This window comes from Vombatus ursinus, unplaced genomic scaffold, assembly GCF_900497805.2.
Source record: "Vombatus ursinus unplaced genomic scaffold, bare-nosed wombat genome assembly UNPS02000255.1, whole genome shotgun sequence".
Taxonomy (NCBI): Eukaryota; Metazoa; Chordata; class Mammalia; order Diprotodontia; family Vombatidae; genus Vombatus; species Vombatus ursinus.
The window spans coordinates 708704-728306 of NW_020940033.1; the positions used below are offsets into that span (position 1 = coordinate 708704).

The window sequence follows — 19603 nt, forward strand, 5'->3', positions numbered from 1 at the left end:
GAGAGAAGCTACAATGTGGGAAGAATAGCTCTTGGGACACCCAGAAAGTCACAGACAAAAAAAAATCAAAATAGAAACCAAGAGCAAAACCCTTGGCCTAAAATATTTATACACAAATGCCAAATTTTAGGCAATAAACAGCTATTTGAGGACACAAATTTTACTACAGAGATTTTTTTATGGTGCCAATTTTAAATAGTTTTTATTCTTTGGAACAAGAATTGCATTTCCACTTGTCTATAGGACTGATAAAGTTCTATGTTGTCCACTTCTCTCCCTCTGTACCTATTCAAGTATTCAGAATGCCCAGATTTACACAGTAGCTTAAATGTTATTTTTAAACCGCCATTGCCTTGGCTACAAATTTGAGTCCTTCAGCTTTTGGAAAGTTGTGTGGAATGCTCTTTCCTCTGGTGTTTTTAGTCAAACTCCTTAATTGAGGGTCCAGAAGTAGCAGCTCTGGATGGGGCTGCTCCACCCCCTGGAAATCCACCGGGCATGCCTTCTGGCATGGCCCCTGCACTCTGGTACAGTTTAGTAATGACAGGATTGCAGACCTTCTCTAATTCATTCCACTAATGTTCAAATTCTTTTTTTTTTCTCAGAAGTCTGGTTCTTATCTAGACAGCTGAATATTTTGCTACATTTATCAAAGATCTTATGTTTATCTTCATCACCAATTCTGCCTTGGAATTTCTCATCTTTTACCATAGCCATCACGTTAAAATTATAAGATCCAAGTGTGGTCTTGGAGGACACATTGGCTCTCTGCTTTCACCTTCAGTCTCATATTTCTCAGCTTCCTAGACTATATGATCAATGTCCTCTTGCCTCAGACTACATTTGTCATTGGTAACGGCAATCTTATTCTCCTTGACTGTGTTCTTATCCCCAGCAGAAACTTTGAGAATGCCATTTGCATCAATGTTAAATGTTATTTCAATCTGAAGAATACCCCTGGGGATAGGGGAGACTGCTGTGAGCTCAAACTTGTCAGGTAGGTTATTATCCTCTGTCATTGCTCTCTCATCTTTGTAAATGTAAACAAGCACACTGGGTTGGGTGTCTGAGTATGTGATAAATGTCTGTATCTGCTTGGTAGGGGATGGTGGTATTACATTTGATTAGAACTGTCATAATTCCACCAGCAGTTTCAATACCAAGAAAAAGAGGAATGATGTCCAAAAGCAGCAAGTCCTGAACCTTCTCAGATTTATCTTCAGACAAGATGGCATCCAGGATGGCTGTACCATAGCCAACAGTATCATTAGGGTTGATACTCTTATTGGGCTCCTTTCCATTGAAGAAGTCGTGCAGAAATTTCTGGATTTGAGGGATGCTAGTGGAAGCACCTACCAAGAGGATGTGCTGAATCCGTGATTTATCTGGTTGGCATCCCTCTTAGGGCCTTTTCCACAGGGTTTAGTTTGTCAGAGAAGAGGATCACCTCTTCAATATGGGCACTTGTGATAGATGTAGAGACGCTGATACTTCCTTAGAGGGAGTCAGTGTTAACATTGTTTTGGGTATGGGAAGAAAGGGCATGCTGTGTATGTTCCCAGGTGTTGCTCAATCAGCGGGCAGCCTTCTTGTTCTCACTGATGTCCTCCTTAGGCTTTCACTTGAACTCAGCAATTAAATGCTTGACCCTGTGTTTCTCAAAGTTCTCTTCACCCAAGGAGACTTGACTTCAAAGACACCATCTTCAATGGCAAGAATGGAGGGATCAAAAGTACTACCTCCAAGGTCAAAGAACAACTAATTTTTCTTGGCACCAGACTAATCCAATAAACATTTATTATGTGCCTAGGATATGCCAGGCACTGTGCTAATCCCTTGAGGATACACTTAATAAAAAGGAAAACAGTCCCTGTCATCAAAGAGCTCACAATCTGTTGGCAGGGGCAGGGGTGAAACAACACAACAGACAATGCAAAAAGAAACAGAAAAGTGTGTGTGTGGGATGGACCAGAGGTTCCCTGGCATGGGAGCATCTTGTTCCATGAAGTTAAAACCAGGCAGAGTACAGTGAGCTGAAAAGTCCAGTTTCTGCCCTCCATATAGGAAGGCATTGGGAGCAGTTTGGCACCCCCGTCCCCCAAGCTTTCTAATCAAAGGGGAGAAGAGGCAGAGGGAGGTGGTATCAGTCTAGCCTAGAGCAGCATGGTGATGAGGTTAGAGGTGATGAGATTAATCTGGGAGACGCATATTGTTCTATGGAGTTCAAATCAGATAGAGCAATAGATGAGGAGTGGAGATGAACCAAACTTTTTACCCATTCCATAATAAATAGCAGCACAAAGTTGGCTCATTGATGATACTGATGATTTGGAGCCCATTGAGATCAGCAATAATTCTAGCATCTTTGGCGGCTTGACACTAGGAATCATTGAACTAGGCTGGTACTGTGATGACAGCATTTATAATAGTCTTCCCAAGGTAAGCTTCAGTAATGTCTTTCATCTTGGTCAATACCAAAGGAGATACTTCTAGATAGAAACTTTTGGCCTTCCCTTTGGACTCCCCTTGGATTTTAGGCCTGCCTACATCATTCACTGTTGTGAAAGGCCAATGCTTCATGCTTGACTGTTCAACTGCATCAATATATCTGCAACCAATCAAATGTTAGCATCAAAGTCTGTGTTGATGGGGTTCATTGCAACCTGATTCTATTTAGCATCACTAATGAAATATTCTATGTTGCTGAAGATGATGTAACTTGGGGTGGTCCTGTTACCTTAGTCATTAGCACTGATTTCTATTTTCCCATGTTGGAAGATGATCACACAGGAATAAGTGATACCAAGATCAATGCCAACTGAAGGTCCCTTCAACATGGTTGCTGGGGCATCAGGTGGTAGCTGCCCAGAGTGGGGTAAGAGAAGTTGCTGCTGTGTTGAGTCTGAGATGTTGAGTTTTGAGAAGCCAGATAGCGAGATTTCAGAATGTAAGCAAATCTCAGTACATAGTAAAACAGATATTTCATGTATACATAGGTATATATGCAGATGTGCATATTACATGTGTTACATTACATAGGCACATAAATACATTCATTTTCTAAAAAGGAATATTATTCGCTTTTTTCTGAAATGATAACAATATCTGACATTTCTATACCACTTTAAGGTTTGCAAAACTCTTTAAACACATGATTTCATTTAAGCCCAGAGACAGACTAAAAGCCAGGTCAAACCAGCTCTTGAGAGCCAACTGTTAAATGTTTAACATTAGCATTTATGTCCAATGCTACAAATCAGGGTTTGATTTATTATTTGGTTGATTTTTAGACTTAAGAAAGAGATGGAGAGAATATTAATAAGGCAAATTAAACTTAGACATTTGACTTGGTGGCAGCTGTTAAAAAATGTGTTGTAAAAAGCAGTTGTAAGACTTACAATAAACCTGTGAGGGAGTTAAGACTCTTATTATTATTCCAATTTTTAAAATGAAGCAACAATCTCAGGAAGGTCAAATCACTGTGTCTTGACAAATCTCTCAGACATGATGTATGACTTCACTGGCTCCTGCTTCAAGAGAATGATACTGGTACTGAATTCACTTAGAAGATGAGGCCTAGGAACCTTTCAAAGTTGACTGATGAGTCAAATTCAAAGCAATCAGGGAACCGAAAAGGCGAGCACCATCTAGTGGGAAGTCAGGTAATCACTCATATATGATTGAGCAATGAGGTTTCATTTCAGTAAGGAGAAAACTCAAAGAATATGAGCCTCAGTAAGTTTCACTAGAGGATGCAGGTCGAAAAGATTGGTCAGTGTGCCCTAAACTGGATTTAAAAGTGAGACCCCATTTTTGGCACCTCTTGGCTCATCTACAGTCATGTATATATATTGTATCTTCAAATGAGGGGGGAGGGCAAAAATAAATGTATAATCTACATAGAATGTTTAAATAAGGGTCTAGCATTTGCATGTCACTGCTTTACACAAAAATTTTCAGTGGCCTCCAAGTAAAGTCAAAACTCTTTCTTAGCTTTCAAAGTCTGGCTTTGCTCTAACCTTTGGCCTCATATTAAGTCTCCCCTCAATATTACAACCAAACTGAAATGACAATGATTATTACATACATATATGATATTATATTTCATATGTATATCTGATAATTATATTAATAAAAACAATGTAATAATAATAGCTGGCATTTATATAGCTCTTACTTTGTGCTAGGAATCGTGCTAAGCATTTTATAAATGTCATTTGATCCTCACAACAAACCTACAAGGTAGGTGCTATTATTATCCCCATTTTACAGTTGAAGAAACTGAGGAGATAGTGGTTAAGTAACTAGTCCAAAGTCATGCAGCCTGAGGCTGGATTTGAACTGAGGTCTTTCTGACTCCAGGTCCAATGCTCTATCCATTGCATCACCTCATTGCCTCACTAGGACCAGGCCTTGGACATCATTGGGAGTCAAAAGACTTAGGTTCGAATTCTGGCACTGCTATATACTTACCCGTGTGGCTTTGGCCAAATCATTTGCCTTCTCTGAGCCTCAGTTTCCTCATTTTCAAAAGAAGGCATTGAATGAAATGACGTTTAAAATCGCTTCTAGTTCTAAATCTATGATCCTATCATTCTCTCCTTCCCCTGACCATTCCTTATGTGCTCTCTCTTCTCTGTGCCTTTGCTCATGGTATTTACAATCATTTCAGAAGTGCCTACCTTCCCCCTAAATTTCTTTCTTTCTTTCTTTCTCTCTCTGTCTCTCTCTCTCTCTCTTTCTTTCTTCTTTCTTTCTTTCTTTCTTTCTTTCTTTCTCTTTCTTTCTTTCTTTCTTTCTTTCTTTCTTTCTTTCTTTCTTTCTTTCCTTCCTAGGCAATCGGGGTTAAGTGACTTGCCCAAAGTCGCACAGCTAGTAAGTGTCAAATGTCTGAGACCAAATTTGAACTCAGGTCCTCCTGACTCCAAGGCCAGAGCTCTATCCACTGCGCCACCTAGCTTGTAGCTTCCCTTTTTTCTTTTTTTAAATTTAAAAAAAAATTTAATGGCTAGGTAATCAGAGTTAAGTGATTTGCCCAATGTCACACAGCTATCGAGGCTAAATTTGAACTCAGGTCCTCCTGACTCCAGGGCCAGGGCTCTACTCACTGCACCACTTAGCTGCCCCTCAGCTGAATTTCTTTGTTGTTGCTATTGTTGGTTAGTCATGTCTGACTCTTCATGACCCCATTTGGGGTTTTCTTGGCAAAGATACTAGAGTGGTTTGACCTTTCCTTCTTCAACTCATTTTACAGATGAGGGAACTGAGGCAAATAACGTTAAGTGACTTGCCCAGGGTCACACAGCTAGTAAGTGTCTGATGAGTATTTCTGACTCCAGGCCTGGCACTATCCACTACACCATTTTTCAGGCCTTTAAAGTCCATCTCAAATGGAAGCTTCCTGACCCTCCGTCAATAATGACCTTCCTCTTTGGATCTCAGAGAGCACTCTATGTGCACCTCTCCAATGTACTTTTCATACCACATTTTATATTACTGAAGATTTGTGTTTAAATCTCTTATTTTCTATAGGATGTGAGTACCAAAAGGAGAAAGACTGGGTTTTATTTAAAATTCATCTCTCCTGGCAACTAGCACCTGGTAGCCAATAAATAAATAAATATTTGTTGGATGAATAACAACATGGAAAAGAACTTTTCACGTCACAAAGAAAGACACTCCATCATCTGAAAATGGTACACTGAACCAATTACCATTTATGGACAGTGAAGGTCCATTTAGTCTTCATTTAGACTTCAGGGCTAATGAGTTATTCATTTTCAATTACAGCTGCAGTATAGCCAATAGACTGAAAAGTGATATGCTCCATTTGCTTTGGAGTCTACAGTTCTGAAAATGTATCCTGAAGAATTTAGAGTAGAAATTTCAGCAAGTGGCAACTAGTAAAGGAAAGAAAAATGACAGTGACTGATTTGTGGGTGATGGAAGTTGAATTTGAAAACCCTATTCATTTGGTTGGATCTCATGTATATGAAAATTTCCAGAATTTAAGAACTGAAATGTCACATATGGGTATTGTGAAAAGTTGCATTTCAAAGACTCAATAGCACTGTAGTGCTAGGAGGAACCTCTGAAATGACCTAGTCCCCAGATCTTCATTTTACAGATGAGGCAATTGAGGCCTAGAAAATATGAACTCAAGGTCACCTAGCTTATTAATAGCACAGTTGAAACTAGGACTCGTTTCTTACTCCTAATATACCAGGTCTCTATAATTTCCTCAGATAATTGATAGGATGAAACTGTCTATAAATTAGAAGTGGGGATTATCTCAGCAGGGCAACCAGTTTAATTGGTTAGATTTCCCTAGTGCCTCCTTAGCTTCACACTGGATAGTCTTCAGCTTTGGGTCTTAATTTTCTTATTTGCAAAACATGGGAGCTTACCCAGATGATCTCTAAGATCCTTTCAAGCATTAAAATACTATGATACTTAACCTGGTATTTATAACAGTATAAAATACTCAGAAATTCAGGAAATTACATGTCTGACATTCCATCCCAAATTCCAATCGAGTAATGAGAAGGCCATATTCATTAGCACCCTGTAAAACTTCACGTTTGAAAAATGACAGTTGGGGCATGAGTTGTCACTTGGAAAGATCAGAAACCAACAGAATGGCCGACGAATGTTGGTTACTGTAAGTACTGACATTATCAATAGATTTAAAAACCTATCACCTTTTATACTTCTCAACCTTAAAAAATAATCTGTCATTTTTTCCATCTAACTAAGTTACTAGGGATTCTTTCTTGTTTTTTAACCGTGCATTACTTACCTTGCCATTTCCGCCAAGTACCGGGCTCCGAGCCACTTGTCCATCAGTTTGTAAACATCGACCGCCCTTCCTAGAAGTTCTTCCATATGAGCAAGGGCCTTTGTCTTGATCAGCTCAAGTCGGAACTGTGTTGCTTGTGCTGTATTTAAAAAGTGAGGTCAGGGAAGGGTGGTTTTCAATAATATGCGTACACATTTTCTAACGAATCAGTCATTTGAAACAAAGAACTCCCGGTCCAACAGTGATGATTTGAAGATATGAATGCATACCCATATGTTCCCATAAACAAGAAGCAACCCTCCTAACTTCTGAACCTCTTTGGTTTATTTAATTGAGGTTTATTATTATTATTTCATTTGGTTTATTTAAATATAGAAAGATATTTACATTAAAACTAGAATTGGTTTTCATTCTTTGGGCTGGATTACATGACAAGATTAGCCTCTATGATCAGTTCTGAAGTGTGAGGGCAAAGACGGAAATACCACATGTGGGTGACTTTAAATTTCAAAAGGTGGGCAGGAGACATCTCCTCTAATTGTAACTAAGAAATAAGAACTGTCCTGATTATTTCACTATTTTAAGACCACAGGGAGGCAACTGGGTAAGTTCTTGTGACTTTGTGCCCCAGCTAGGTTTTCTAGAATCAAAAGATTCATGAAGGGAACACTAGAAGTCTTGTGGATAACGCCATCCTATAAGCTTTAAAGGTTAGAGGGGCATGTGACACACAGAAGAACCACGGGTGGGATGTAGAGAGCCATAGCAATCATGTAGGATAGGACCAAGCAATAGAATGGAGGCATGGGACCTGACTTCCACCATTCTGGATCTTCTATTCTTCCTACTTCGAAACTTTGTGGTAACCATTGGGAAGAAACCAGGAAGTATCAAGAGTACCAGCTGGGTCACTACTCACCCCCTCTCCTACTCCCTAATCCTGCACTTTGATGACTTTAGTCTCTAATCCAATGGCTATAATGACTTGTAAAAAAATACTATTTTGGTTCTATTTTCTGATCTCTCTGAAATCCTTCTTCTTTTTCATTTGGTTCCCAGAATTTCAAGATCATAGAAGTGAAAGAGGCAACTTGTTAACCAGCCATAGGAAAGAAAGGACCTAACAATTTCCCACCAGCCCTGCCCCAGTGGCCATTTCTCCTATCTTACTGATCTTTAGAGAGGGGAATTTTACAAATTTTACTCCTAAGAACTAAATTTCAGTATCTAAGAACCTTCCATCAGGACTTTTTTTTCATCTTAGCTGCAGACCTAAATCATTCCCATTGTAATTCCCCTGCATTTCTTTAAGCCTCCCTTTAGCCTCCTTCTCTGGCTGGTGAGTCTCAGCAATGTCCAGGCTTTTCCCTTATTACACCTATTCCATAGCTTCTCTGACCCTTCTAGTTGCTGTTTCCTCTTTCTAACACCTCTACATTTTCTTCTGAAGCTATAGTAAGACTGTGACACTAAATTCAATTCACAATTCAATTTAGGGAAAACATCGGCCAAGTCACAATGACAGCTGGAGCCTGATTTGTCACTTGGAAAGATCAAATGCCAATGGAATGGCCAACAAATGTCACTGCTAGTATTGATATTGTCGATAAATTTAAAAATCTATCACATTTTACACTTTTTATCCTTAAAAAATAATCTTTGTCATTTTTTTTTTCCATTCAAGTAAGTTGCTAAGAATTCTTTCTTACTTTTTAACCATGCATGGTTTGGCCTGCATAGACAGAACAAGCGTGGCATTGAATTGTTCACTTTGCAATCTATTTGTTCTGTTGTAGTGTTGACCCTCCTTAGGATTCCTCTGTGATTTGTCAGTTTGGTGAGTATTTATTTGTTTTTCTGTGAAAATGATGTTGTTGTTACATACCTTCACATTGCAGGGCTGCAAGATGTTCATCCTTTATTTTTATTTTCAATTCTTTCTTCCTTTCTATCTCCTCTAATTCCTCTGGTGTTAGAGTCACGGGAGGGACTTCTGGTGATGGAGCTACAGAAGAAGCAAAATGTTCTGAGTAAATTTCAGATTTTCTTAATACATACATATATATCTACATGTGTTATATGTGTATATAGTTATTAAATAATTAGATTCAACAAATATTTATTAAGCACTTCCATGTGACCTGGAATCAGGAAGGCTCATCTTCGTGAGTTCAAATCCGGCCTTAGACACTTATTACCTGTGTGACCCTGGGCAAGTCCCTTAACCCTGTTTGCCTCAATTCCTTATTGTTAAAAATGAGCTGGAGAAAGAAATGGCAAATGACTCCAGCATCTTTGCCAAGAGAACCCCAAAATGGGTCGTAGAGAGTTGAATATGACTGAAAAGTGATTGAATAAGCAACATGTGGTAGGTGCTTAGGGATACAAAGACAAAAATAAAGAAGCTTGTATTCTAATGGTGGTACTGGTGATGGTTGGGAGTATGGACACCAATATAGACTGAAGAGGGGCAGTTAGGAGGTTCAGTGGATAGAGGGCTGGGCTGGGAATCAGGAAGACTCATTTTCATGAGGCCATATCTGGCCTCAAATCTGGATGCTTCCTAGCTGTATGACCCTGGAAAAGCGACAACCTTTTTAGCCTTAGTTTCATCCGTAAAAATGAGCTGGAGAAGGAAATGGCAAACCCCTCTGGTATCTTTGCCAAGAAAACCCCAAATGGAGTCACGAAGAGTCAGGCATGACTGAAACTACTCAACAACAATACCATATACTGAGGAAGGGAGAGTGCAAATACCTGTGAGATAGCTAGCAGCTAGGATATCTACAATGCTTTAGGGGCTGTAAAGTACTTGGAAAATTTTATTTCATTGCATCCTCACAATAGCTCTGGGGCACTATTATCATTTTCATTTTACAGAGGAGGAAATTGAGTACTCAAGGTTAAGTGACCTGCCCAGGGTCACATAGCATGTAAGAGTCTGAGGCTGTATTTAAAGTCTCTGATGCCCAGTCTACTACACTACTTCTTGTTGTTCAGTCAGCTACTATGCTACTACTGCACTATACAACTACATTTGCTGTTGATGTTGTTCCATTGTTTCAATCATGTCCAACTCGTCGTGACCCCATTTTGGGATTTTCTTGGCAAAGACACTGGAGCGGTTTGTCATTTCCTTCTCCAGCTCATTTTATAGATGAGGAAACTGAGGCAAACAGTGTTAAGTGACTTGCCTAGAGTCACACAGTCACTAAGTGTCTGAGGCCAGATTTGAACTTAAGAAGATGAGTCTTCCTGACTCCAGGCCTGGTGCTCTATGCACTATGGCACCACCTAACTGCCCCACTGCATTACTTAGCTGCCTCTAATTAGGAATCAGGAAAGACTTCATAGAGGAGTTGGGATCTGAATGAATTCTTGTTGGAAGACAAGGCTTCTGAGGAGGACAGATGAGAATGGAGTTTACAGAGGAGAACCAATGTGAATGCACACATGTAGGAGATGACAAGCTGAGTTTGTAGAAGAGCTACTAATCCAGTCTGACTGGATGGTAGAGTTCAGGGAGGAAAATGGTATGAAATAAGACAGAGAAGGTAGATAGGAGCCAGAATGCAAGAGACCTTTGATGCAAAATTTGAAGGAAATCAGTTAAGTTATTAGATAAATTTTATTGATTCTGTTGACCACAGGGAATAATTTTGTTTGTCTGCTTCTGGTTTCCATTTTCCAAGAATTAGCTCAAAGTGAATTTTGCTTTTCTGCTAAAGAAATTAACTTCTTTCTACATCTGGCTGTCCACTCCCCTGGAAAGAAGGAGCATGTATCCTGCTCACCCTGAGCTCCTGACATCTTCCATTAATTGTTCTTGGTGCAAGGCCAGTAAGCAAGGATGTTGCCTTGAGGTAAGTCTTCTGATGAGTTAGGGAGCTTTATTTTTCCATTGCAAGGGAACTTCCCTGATTCCATTAGAAGAGATTCAGCTGCACTATACTTTTCTACCTAGTCTCTAAAGGGCATAAAAGTTCTTCTGCCCCAAAGGGCTTTGGATCACTCCAGGCTTGGCATAGAGATGCTGATGACCACATCCCATTCAGAGCTGTCCATTGACAGGGTTCCTCTGCTCATGGTACAGTGGTTTAGGTTATAGAATCAGAGTTTGCTGTGGCTACTTCTGGGATAAAGGCTGCTGAATAACATTTACTCCTGTGTATCATTTCAATAAACCTGACTTCATTAAAAGCATAACTCTCACATAAGTTATTTATCACAACCTAGGATTCAAACCTAAACAATCTGTTAGTCTGAGGTTATATTTTATCCTAGAGGTAATGGAGAGCTACTGATGATTTCTGAGCAGAGGACTGAAATGGTGAAACATCTGCTTTAGGAAGATTATTTAGCCAATTGTACCTCTGGAAGATGAATTAGAGCTGAAAAAAGAAACTAGGAGGCTTTTACAATAATCCAAGTGAGAGGTGATAAGGACTCAAACTAGGCTGGTATCAACAAGAGCAGAGGAAAAAAAAAAAAGATGAGTTCAAGTCCAGATTCAGACACTTACTAGCTGTGTGACCCTAGGCAAGTCACTTCCTGTTTGCCTCAGTTTCCTCATCTGTAAAATGGGGGAAATAATAGTACCTACTTCCCAGAGTTGTTGTGAGGATCAAATGAGATATGGTGCTCAAAACAGCGCCTGGTACATAGTAAGCACTATATAAATGTTAGCTATCATCATCATTATTATTATTATTCCAAAATTGGAAAAGATAGAATTAACATCATTGGGAGGGAATACAAGCCCAAGGTAGATGAGAAAGATAGTAAGAGCACTGAGCCACTTTAAGTGAATTTCTGTCTCTCTCCAGGTCCAGTCAGATTACATGAAGGGTAATTAAAGGTACTTATGGATGTGATCGTTATATCTATTGACTTTAATCTTTGGGAAATAATGGAGAACTGGAGGAAAATTTGACATCTTGACTATCATAGAGACTTTTTCAGATGTGACTCATGATAGTAATATGACTCTGAAAGGAGGGTATACCTTATTAAAAATAAATAAAATAGGCACAAGGTGCGGGGGGAGATGAAAGAAGAATATTATGAGTTAAGAAGATATAGTTATAAGAAAAAAAAATCTCAGACCCCAGAGTTTGTTTTTGTTGTTGTTGTTGTTTTGTTTGGGGTGGGGCAGAATCATGCTAGAAAACATTTGGATGAAAATCAACAGCCAGAAACAGAAGCTTTGATATCATCAAAATACTACAGACTACCTAAAAGAGAGAGGAAAGGGATGAAGAATTTAATCATGAGCTAGGTGTGTAGACATTATATAGTAATGATTAGTGATGATAACCAGTGTCATAGCTGGAACACAATACACACACACACACACACACACACACACACACACACATCCAATCTCTCTCTGTCTTTCTGTTTCTCTCTCTGCCAAGGGATAGGGCTCTGGCCTGGAGTTAGGAAGATCTCAGTTCAAATCCAGCCTCAGATATTTATTAGCTATCTGACCCTGGGCAATTCACAAAACCTCAGTTTCCTCATTTGTATAATTGGGATGTACTCATAGCACCTACCTCACAGAGTTATTGTGAGGATCAAATGAGAAAATATTTCACAAACACTTGCCATATGCCTGGCACATAATAGGCATTTAACAAATGCTTGCTTCCTTCCAAAGTCAAAACAGTTAATACTTTGTTTTTTCAACTTGCTCTAATGATGTTTTATCGTAACCTTAAAAAAATGTATAACCAGTTCCTGAGTGGAACTTCTATTCTCTATCTGATTCTCAAATGAGAGAGACAAATTGACTAAAGGCTTTACTAAATTCAAGCCCACAGGCATAGAGGAACTATATCCCAAAGTACTAAAAGAACTTGTATGTGATTGCTGACATACAGTCAGCAGTTACTGAAAGGTTGTGGTAGATATCACAGGATGGAAAAAGGGTAAATGACCTCATTTTCAAAAATAGAGAAGAGGCTTCTATGGAAGAAGGTTGTGGGACAAAGAATAGAAGAGAGAAGGGCTTGAGTTGAAAAATGAGAAGAAGGAAATAGTGTAAGTGACTTGTAGGAATCTGGACTACTAAAGGAGGTCAGAGCTTGACCTAGGGAGAAAAAAATTTGGCAAAATGTGAGCTAAAAAAATAAAATGTGAGCGAAAAAAAATAAAAGAGGAAACTCAATTATTGGTCCAGCTTCTATTTCTGGGTAGCAACAGAAACAAGATGAAGGACAACTAAGGAAGATATAGAAGAATTTAGGAAAATTGAGGAGGATCAAGTGGAACTTGAAGAAGTAGACTCAAGAAAGCTAAGGAGAGGGGTAGCTAGGTGGCACAGTGGATAGAGCACTGGCCCTGAAGTCAGGAGGACCTGAGTCCAAATCTGGCCTCAGACCAAACACTTGACACTTACTAGCTGTGTGACCCTGTGCAAGTCACTTAACCCCAATTGCCTAAAAAAAAAGAAAAAAAAAAGCTAAGGAGAAGGAAGTTGGTAAAACAAGGCAAGGCAGGGAAAATAAGAAAAAGTAGGCAGAACAAACAGAACATTAAGTGTACTGACAGAGTGGATTGCTAGGCAGGGGCAAATTGGTTGTTAAAAAATTACTTTTTATAAATAAAAAAATTGACTGTAAAAAAAAAGTTTTAACCACATGCATAGGGCTGAATTGTAAATACCCACAGTGACTTGCATCCAGTGTAAGTTGAGGAAACTAGAAAAAGGCCTCTCTGCACTCCAAATTGTTAGGATAAAAGGTTCATGAAGGAAACAGAAGCAAGACTTCACCAATGCACAAAACAGCTTCTGAGGTAGATGAAGCAAGACTTGATGTTTGTCATAATGATAGCAAATGGAAGTGTTATACAAGAGAAAGAGAAAGAGAAAGAAAAGGGCACCTGTACAATTAGAGCTTAGAAACAGATTGGAGGCTCTTCCTAAAAAGATCATAGAGCTGGATGATCAAAAGATGAAGAAGCCTCTTGTCCTAAAAATAATATAGTACAGACAGAGAAGATCTCAACTGAGAGATCGCCCAGTAATGGGCAGAGGAAGAAGGAAAAGGAAAAAAGTTGCCGATTCCCTGCTCGGGGGCACCAAAGCACCTGTCTTCCAACATGATTATAATAGAGATGCCTTTTGTTTCCCACAGGATTGAATCTAAGAAACTCCCAAGATTTATCAAAGCAGATGACAACTATCTTCTTCTGATGAATCACATGGCCACATATGATGCCTCTAGGAGGAGTCTAAAATTTTTGTCAACCATTTGGAAGTCTTGAGCATGAAACTGAAGTCCATAGAGGCACAGACTCTGCTTTCCTCACTTGAAAATTTAAAGCAAGAGATTCTGAAAAGAAAAATTAATTTGGGTAGTGAACAGATGACTAAGGAGGTACTGCCCAAGAATGAGATTTGGATTTCTGGATCATAGCTTACAGTATAGGGCTGACAGATTACCTTTAAAAGGTAAAGACAGCAAAGAGATTATCTTCTGATACTGACTTTTAATCCTTTTGAAATTAAATTTCATAAGGTGTTCTTTCTATTTTCCCTAGCCATATTTCATTTTCTCTACTGAGTTGATTTTGTCTGAAAAATGCTAATTTATGATGTTGTTAATTTTGTAACAGAAACTGTACGGTTAGTGGGGTTTTATGATTATCAGAACAAGAGCAGAGTGATTTTTTTTTTCTTAAGACAGAGAGCATATGAAGGATATGTGAAAGATGTCCTGTAAGCCTCTGAGACTGCCAGTATTTGAGGCTCACTGTTGATGTTTGGGGTGGATGCCACATCCCGAAGAATCACTGGGGAGATGCTCATCCAAGATAGTAGATGGCAACATTGAATCCAGCATGCCAGACAGCTGTCATGCTAGCAGATTGTGCCATTGCTAGGTTGGTCCAGCATTTTGTATTTCATTTAAAATAATTCACTAGAATAAAGGAAAAATAGCTCTTAAAATCAAACAAACAAAAAAAGGTCGAGTATAAGGTAGAGTATACCTAACAAAAGCTGGTAAGAACGTATTTGCCAGAGTTCTTGTAAATCTAGTCAAAAGTGCTTTAAATTAGAATGGATGGAAAAGGAAGAGATTGCCTGTGTGTAACCTGAAATCAGGTACTATTGACAGCAGACACTAAGAAGGAAGAGGAGCAACTAGGACACCTGCAAATTTACAGGAGATAAGGAGCCAGTGGTAAAATCCATGGCCTCAAGAGTCTAAACACAAATGCCCAAAGTTTAGGCACCAAACAAGAGCTACTAGAGGTCGCAGCACAAGGGGGGAATGGGATTTCATAGGTATCATTGAGACATGGTAGTATAACTCCCATGACAGCTGTGACTCTATAGGGGTATACCTTATTCAAAAGAAACAGAATGGATAAAAGGGTTGAGGAAGGGGGTAAAGTTCTATACTCACTTGAGGAAATTCAGGAACCAGAGGGGAAGCATGATGGACGGTATTTGAGTGAAGGTCAAAGGAGGGAAAAACAGAAATGATTTTGTTACTGAAGAATATTACAGACCACTTGGTCAGAAAGAAGAATAGATGACAGGTCACAAACCCAGCATTTGTGGAGGCATGATATGGGAATGATGGGGAACTTCAATTATCCAGACATCTGCTGGAGCTCTCTGTCAAAAACAGATCAGCTAATCGACATGCTTTGGGGAAGATACCATCCTTCAAAAGAGGTGGAATCTACAAGGAAAAAGTTACATTATGGGTCTGATTCACACTGACGGGGAGGAACTGGTTGATGGAGTGTAAATGATGGGAATCTTGGGAGTGAAGTGACCATGATATCCTGGAGTTTGTGAAAGGGAAGAAGAAGAAATTAGGGCAAGTCTGACATGCAATGCAGATTTTGAGAAAACATATTTCAAGGAGTTCAAAGGAAAAATAGGGAGAATTCCATGGAGTAAAATCTCTTGTTAGAAATCAGAGCAATGGGGATAGGAGAAGTACAAGAATGAAATTCTGAAGACAGAAAAAGAAATAATTCCAACGAGGAGGGAAAATGGGATTTGTCTGAAGAGACCAATACGGGGGCTGCATCAACCAACTTAGATTTTTTAAAAGAAATGTACGAAAGATATAAACAGGGCTGGGGAACAAAGAACTGAATAGAAGAGCATAGAATATTTCTGTAAAATAGTGCGAGGAATGCTAAAACTCAGAATGGGCTGAGGCTGGCAAGAGAAGGTAAGGTCAACACAAAAGATTTTTTTAAAAGCTATACTGTGGAGAAAAAGGAGGATCAAAGAAGGAATATGACCTTTTGTGTTCAATTCATATGGATAGATATATAGATGGATAGACAGATAAATATGATTTTTTTTTCTCTGCAAAGGAGAATGATTTTCACATTTGAAGTGATAACAAAACTAACAGGAAGTTAAAGCTCAAAAAAAGCCAGGAGATGGTAAAAGAGCATCTGTTTACTCTAGCTGAATTCAGGTCACCTGACCCAGATGAACTACATTCTTGCATCCTGAAAGAAATGAGTCAACAATGTGACATGGTAGCCAAAAAAATCTAACGCAATCTTAAGATGCATTAAGTGAGGCATCGTGTCCAGTACATATGATCATGTTATATACTCTGCTCTGGACATGTCCACCCGAAGTATTATTTTTAATTCTGGTCATCACATTTTAGGAATGTTAACCTAGCTAACAAGACTTGGGAGTTAACATGATAGCTATCTTCAAGTTAATCATATGGAACAGGGGTTGGTCTCTTACTGCTTGGCTTCATTGGGTAGTACTAAGAGTAATAAGCAAAAACTGCCAAGACAGATTTGAACTTGATGAAAAGATACATTGACAATTGTAGCTATCCAAAAGTGGGCCAGATGAGGACTTTAAAAAAAGGCTCAATGATTACTCATTAGGCATGTCATTGAGATAATTTCCTAGGGATGGGTTGGGCTACATAGTCTCAGACGTCCTTTAGGCTCTGAGAGTCTGTTATTCGGTGACTGAAGATAGATTATTGATTGATTAATATTGGGTTCAATTATCCTTAAAAGCTACGTGACTATGCTTAATTCATTTCAGTGAACAGTGAAAAGCGAACACTTTTCTCATCTCTATGTTTGTTCTGCTTTCTAGAGTGTTGCGAGGAAAGTACTTCATAAATTTCAAAATGCTAAATAAAAGTGACTTATTCTATACATTCTTTAAGCTGGGATTTCATCAGTATGGATACTCTTACGATGGCACAGATTACAATGCATGCAGACCTTTTCACCCCATGCAACTCTCACCCATTGCCTCCCATAAATCCTGACCACCCAATGTACTATAGCAGACTTTCCTTTGGTGTTTTATAATACATGGGTACCAGTTTATAACTTGGCTCTAATTCTTATTCTTTATTCTATCTCTATGACCAGAACCTCTTTCCCAAGTTTTCTTATAAGTGTATGTTTTCTACCAGGAAAAGACTAAAGAAGAGAGATTATTTTCTGGAATACCAAATACCTTTCTTCTTCTTCTCTGGCTTCTTCTTTGCAAGTTTGCCACCTTTACCCCCTTGCTGAGGAGATTTTTCTTTAGCTTCATCTGGCATGTCTTCTCTTTCCTCTTCTAATTTTTTCAAATGTATTTCAGCATTTACCTAGAAATGACATTATTTTATTGTAACCAGAATTTTTGTGAAATATAATTTGTGTTTGGGTTCAGTGGTCAGAAGATTCTCTGATTTTCTATTAAACTGATGAATGAGGATGGAAGAGAGCAGCTATCAGCCTCTGTACCAGAGAGGCTACCTTGCTGGGGCAGGGTGCCTGTGGTCAGTATTTTTAAGCAGGAGAGGCATGTAAACCTTGCTCATATATAGGTGACACTGACTTCTTGCAACAACATTTTCCAAACTGTAGATTGTCCATAATTATGTGGAGGCAGTAGAAAGTGTACAAGACTCTTTCAGGAAGGGCGCTACACAATGACTCAAGTTACTGGTTATTTTCAAGTAAAAATGCATGCAAATATATACATTTCTCTGTCCCTCTCCTGTATCTTTTTTTTAAATATCACTTTCATTTTCCTGTATTTTTCATATTCATCACTTTTTACAGTGCAGTGATATTCTATCACATCGATGTGCCACAGTTTGGTCAGCTATGTCTCAATCAAGCGAGGCTCATTAACCCCTTCCTCCACCCCCAGTTCTTAAGTACTACAAAAAGTGTTGCTTTGTATCTTTGGCTTCCTTAGGATATATGATTAGAAGTAACCTCTCTGAGTCAAAGGAGGTTGACGTTTTAGACGTTTTTAAGCATAGTTTCAAATTACTTTCCTGAATGGTTGGTCTAATTTACAGCTCCATCAATGCATGACAATGACCACCTTCCTATGGTCTAGCCAAAATTGACTATTTCCATCTTTTGTCATCTTTTCCAATTTGCTGGGAGGTGAAACCTCAAAGTTGTTTTAATTCACATTTTTTATGATCATTTGAGATTTATAGCATTTTAAATGGCTATTAATAGTTTATAGTTCTTCTTTTGAGGACTGTTTGCATATGATATAATTTGAATTATATTGTTCTTGACCATTGTAGCGAAACTATATTGCTAATAGGACCCAACCACCTTTTATATTACTTCCATGTGAAAACTAATTTCAATTATAATTCTAGAAAAAAAAAAGGAGAGATCAGCTTAGATTAAACTCTTCCTTCTCTGGACTCCTATTATATTTATAGTTAGTGCCACATAGTTTGGCACTATTGTTCTCTAATTAGTTTTGTCTCTCTCAAGAATTGTAAGTTCCCTGAGATCAGAAGCTCTGATATCAAATGCTTGGAATAGATGCTCAATAAATCCATGCTGATAAATGGATTCTTTGTGTTATGCAGTATTCATTTGGTGCCTGTTCTCGGTATAGCAAGGAACTGGATGAATTTTCCTTTAGCTTTGGGCAACCTAATGAAGCCTATGGATCCTCTCTCAGAATAATGATTTTAAATGCATAAAATAAAATACATAGCTTTACAAAGAAAACAAATTATATTGAAACACAGTCATACATGTATATGTATATACATATATATATATTAAATAAGTTCACAGATGCAAGGTTAAGAACCCTACTTTAGTAACATTTTTGTTATAAATGTGTTTCAACTTCAAAATTGTACTTTACAATTCTTGGTAAACTGAAGGTCTTTAGTATTCCTCCGAAAAAAGGCGGGCAATCCATTTTCCAACTTGCTATTGAAAAGCATGACAAGCTAGTAATTTTGTCTTAAATCTGATATTTCTGCTTTGTCAACATCCCTGTGATGATGATGATAATAATGATTATTATAATCTTCATTTTCCTGGGCTGTTTGCCTCAAGGTCTCTGGGTCCCTTTTGAAATTAAAATGAAAAGGCAATATCTTTCGTTACCTAGCTAATAAGATGGGTAAGGACTTTGTAAAAAGGTATTTTGATGTGTGTCAGCTAAATATAATTTGTTTCCTTGAAATCATTTTGTGCTGGCTAATTAGAAGAATGTTTTGCTAAAATTAAAACATACAAAACGGGCAGCTACTGGATGAAACTGTTGTAAAGAAAACGACATGTGTTGAGTTGTCATTGTTGTTCTCTTCTGGGTTTGTTTTGATCTTCTGTCACCATAACAGCTTTCTGCCATTAGGGCTTTTTTTTTGCTCATTTTTCAGTTTACTTCATGACTTTTAAAGTTGAGCTCTGCTCCTGGGATACAGGAGGCATTGTCCCAAGTCTCCTGAGGTGGGGGGGAGGAGAAGGGGGAAGGTGGCAAGGGGGCATAGGAGGTGGCAGGGGGCTGGGGGG

At 38.6% G+C, this 19603-nt stretch overlaps 1 protein-coding gene across 1 annotated transcript in view; it reads right to left on the reverse strand.

Annotated features, from left to right (window-relative positions):
* The window catches only part of LOC114032719 (sperm flagellar protein 2-like), a 222684-nt gene that overhangs the window by 16914 nt on the left and 186167 nt on the right, over window positions 1-19603 (reverse strand). Inside the window, exons 24-26 of the mRNA XM_027848143.1 lie at window positions 17283-17418; window positions 8685-8804; window positions 6800-6938 (exon numbers count right to left, since the gene is read on the reverse strand). Coding sequence (XP_027703944.1) covers window positions 6800-6938; window positions 8685-8804; window positions 17283-17418 — 395 coding nt within the window. The remainder of the gene's footprint in view (window positions 1-6799; window positions 6939-8684; window positions 8805-17282; window positions 17419-19603) is intronic.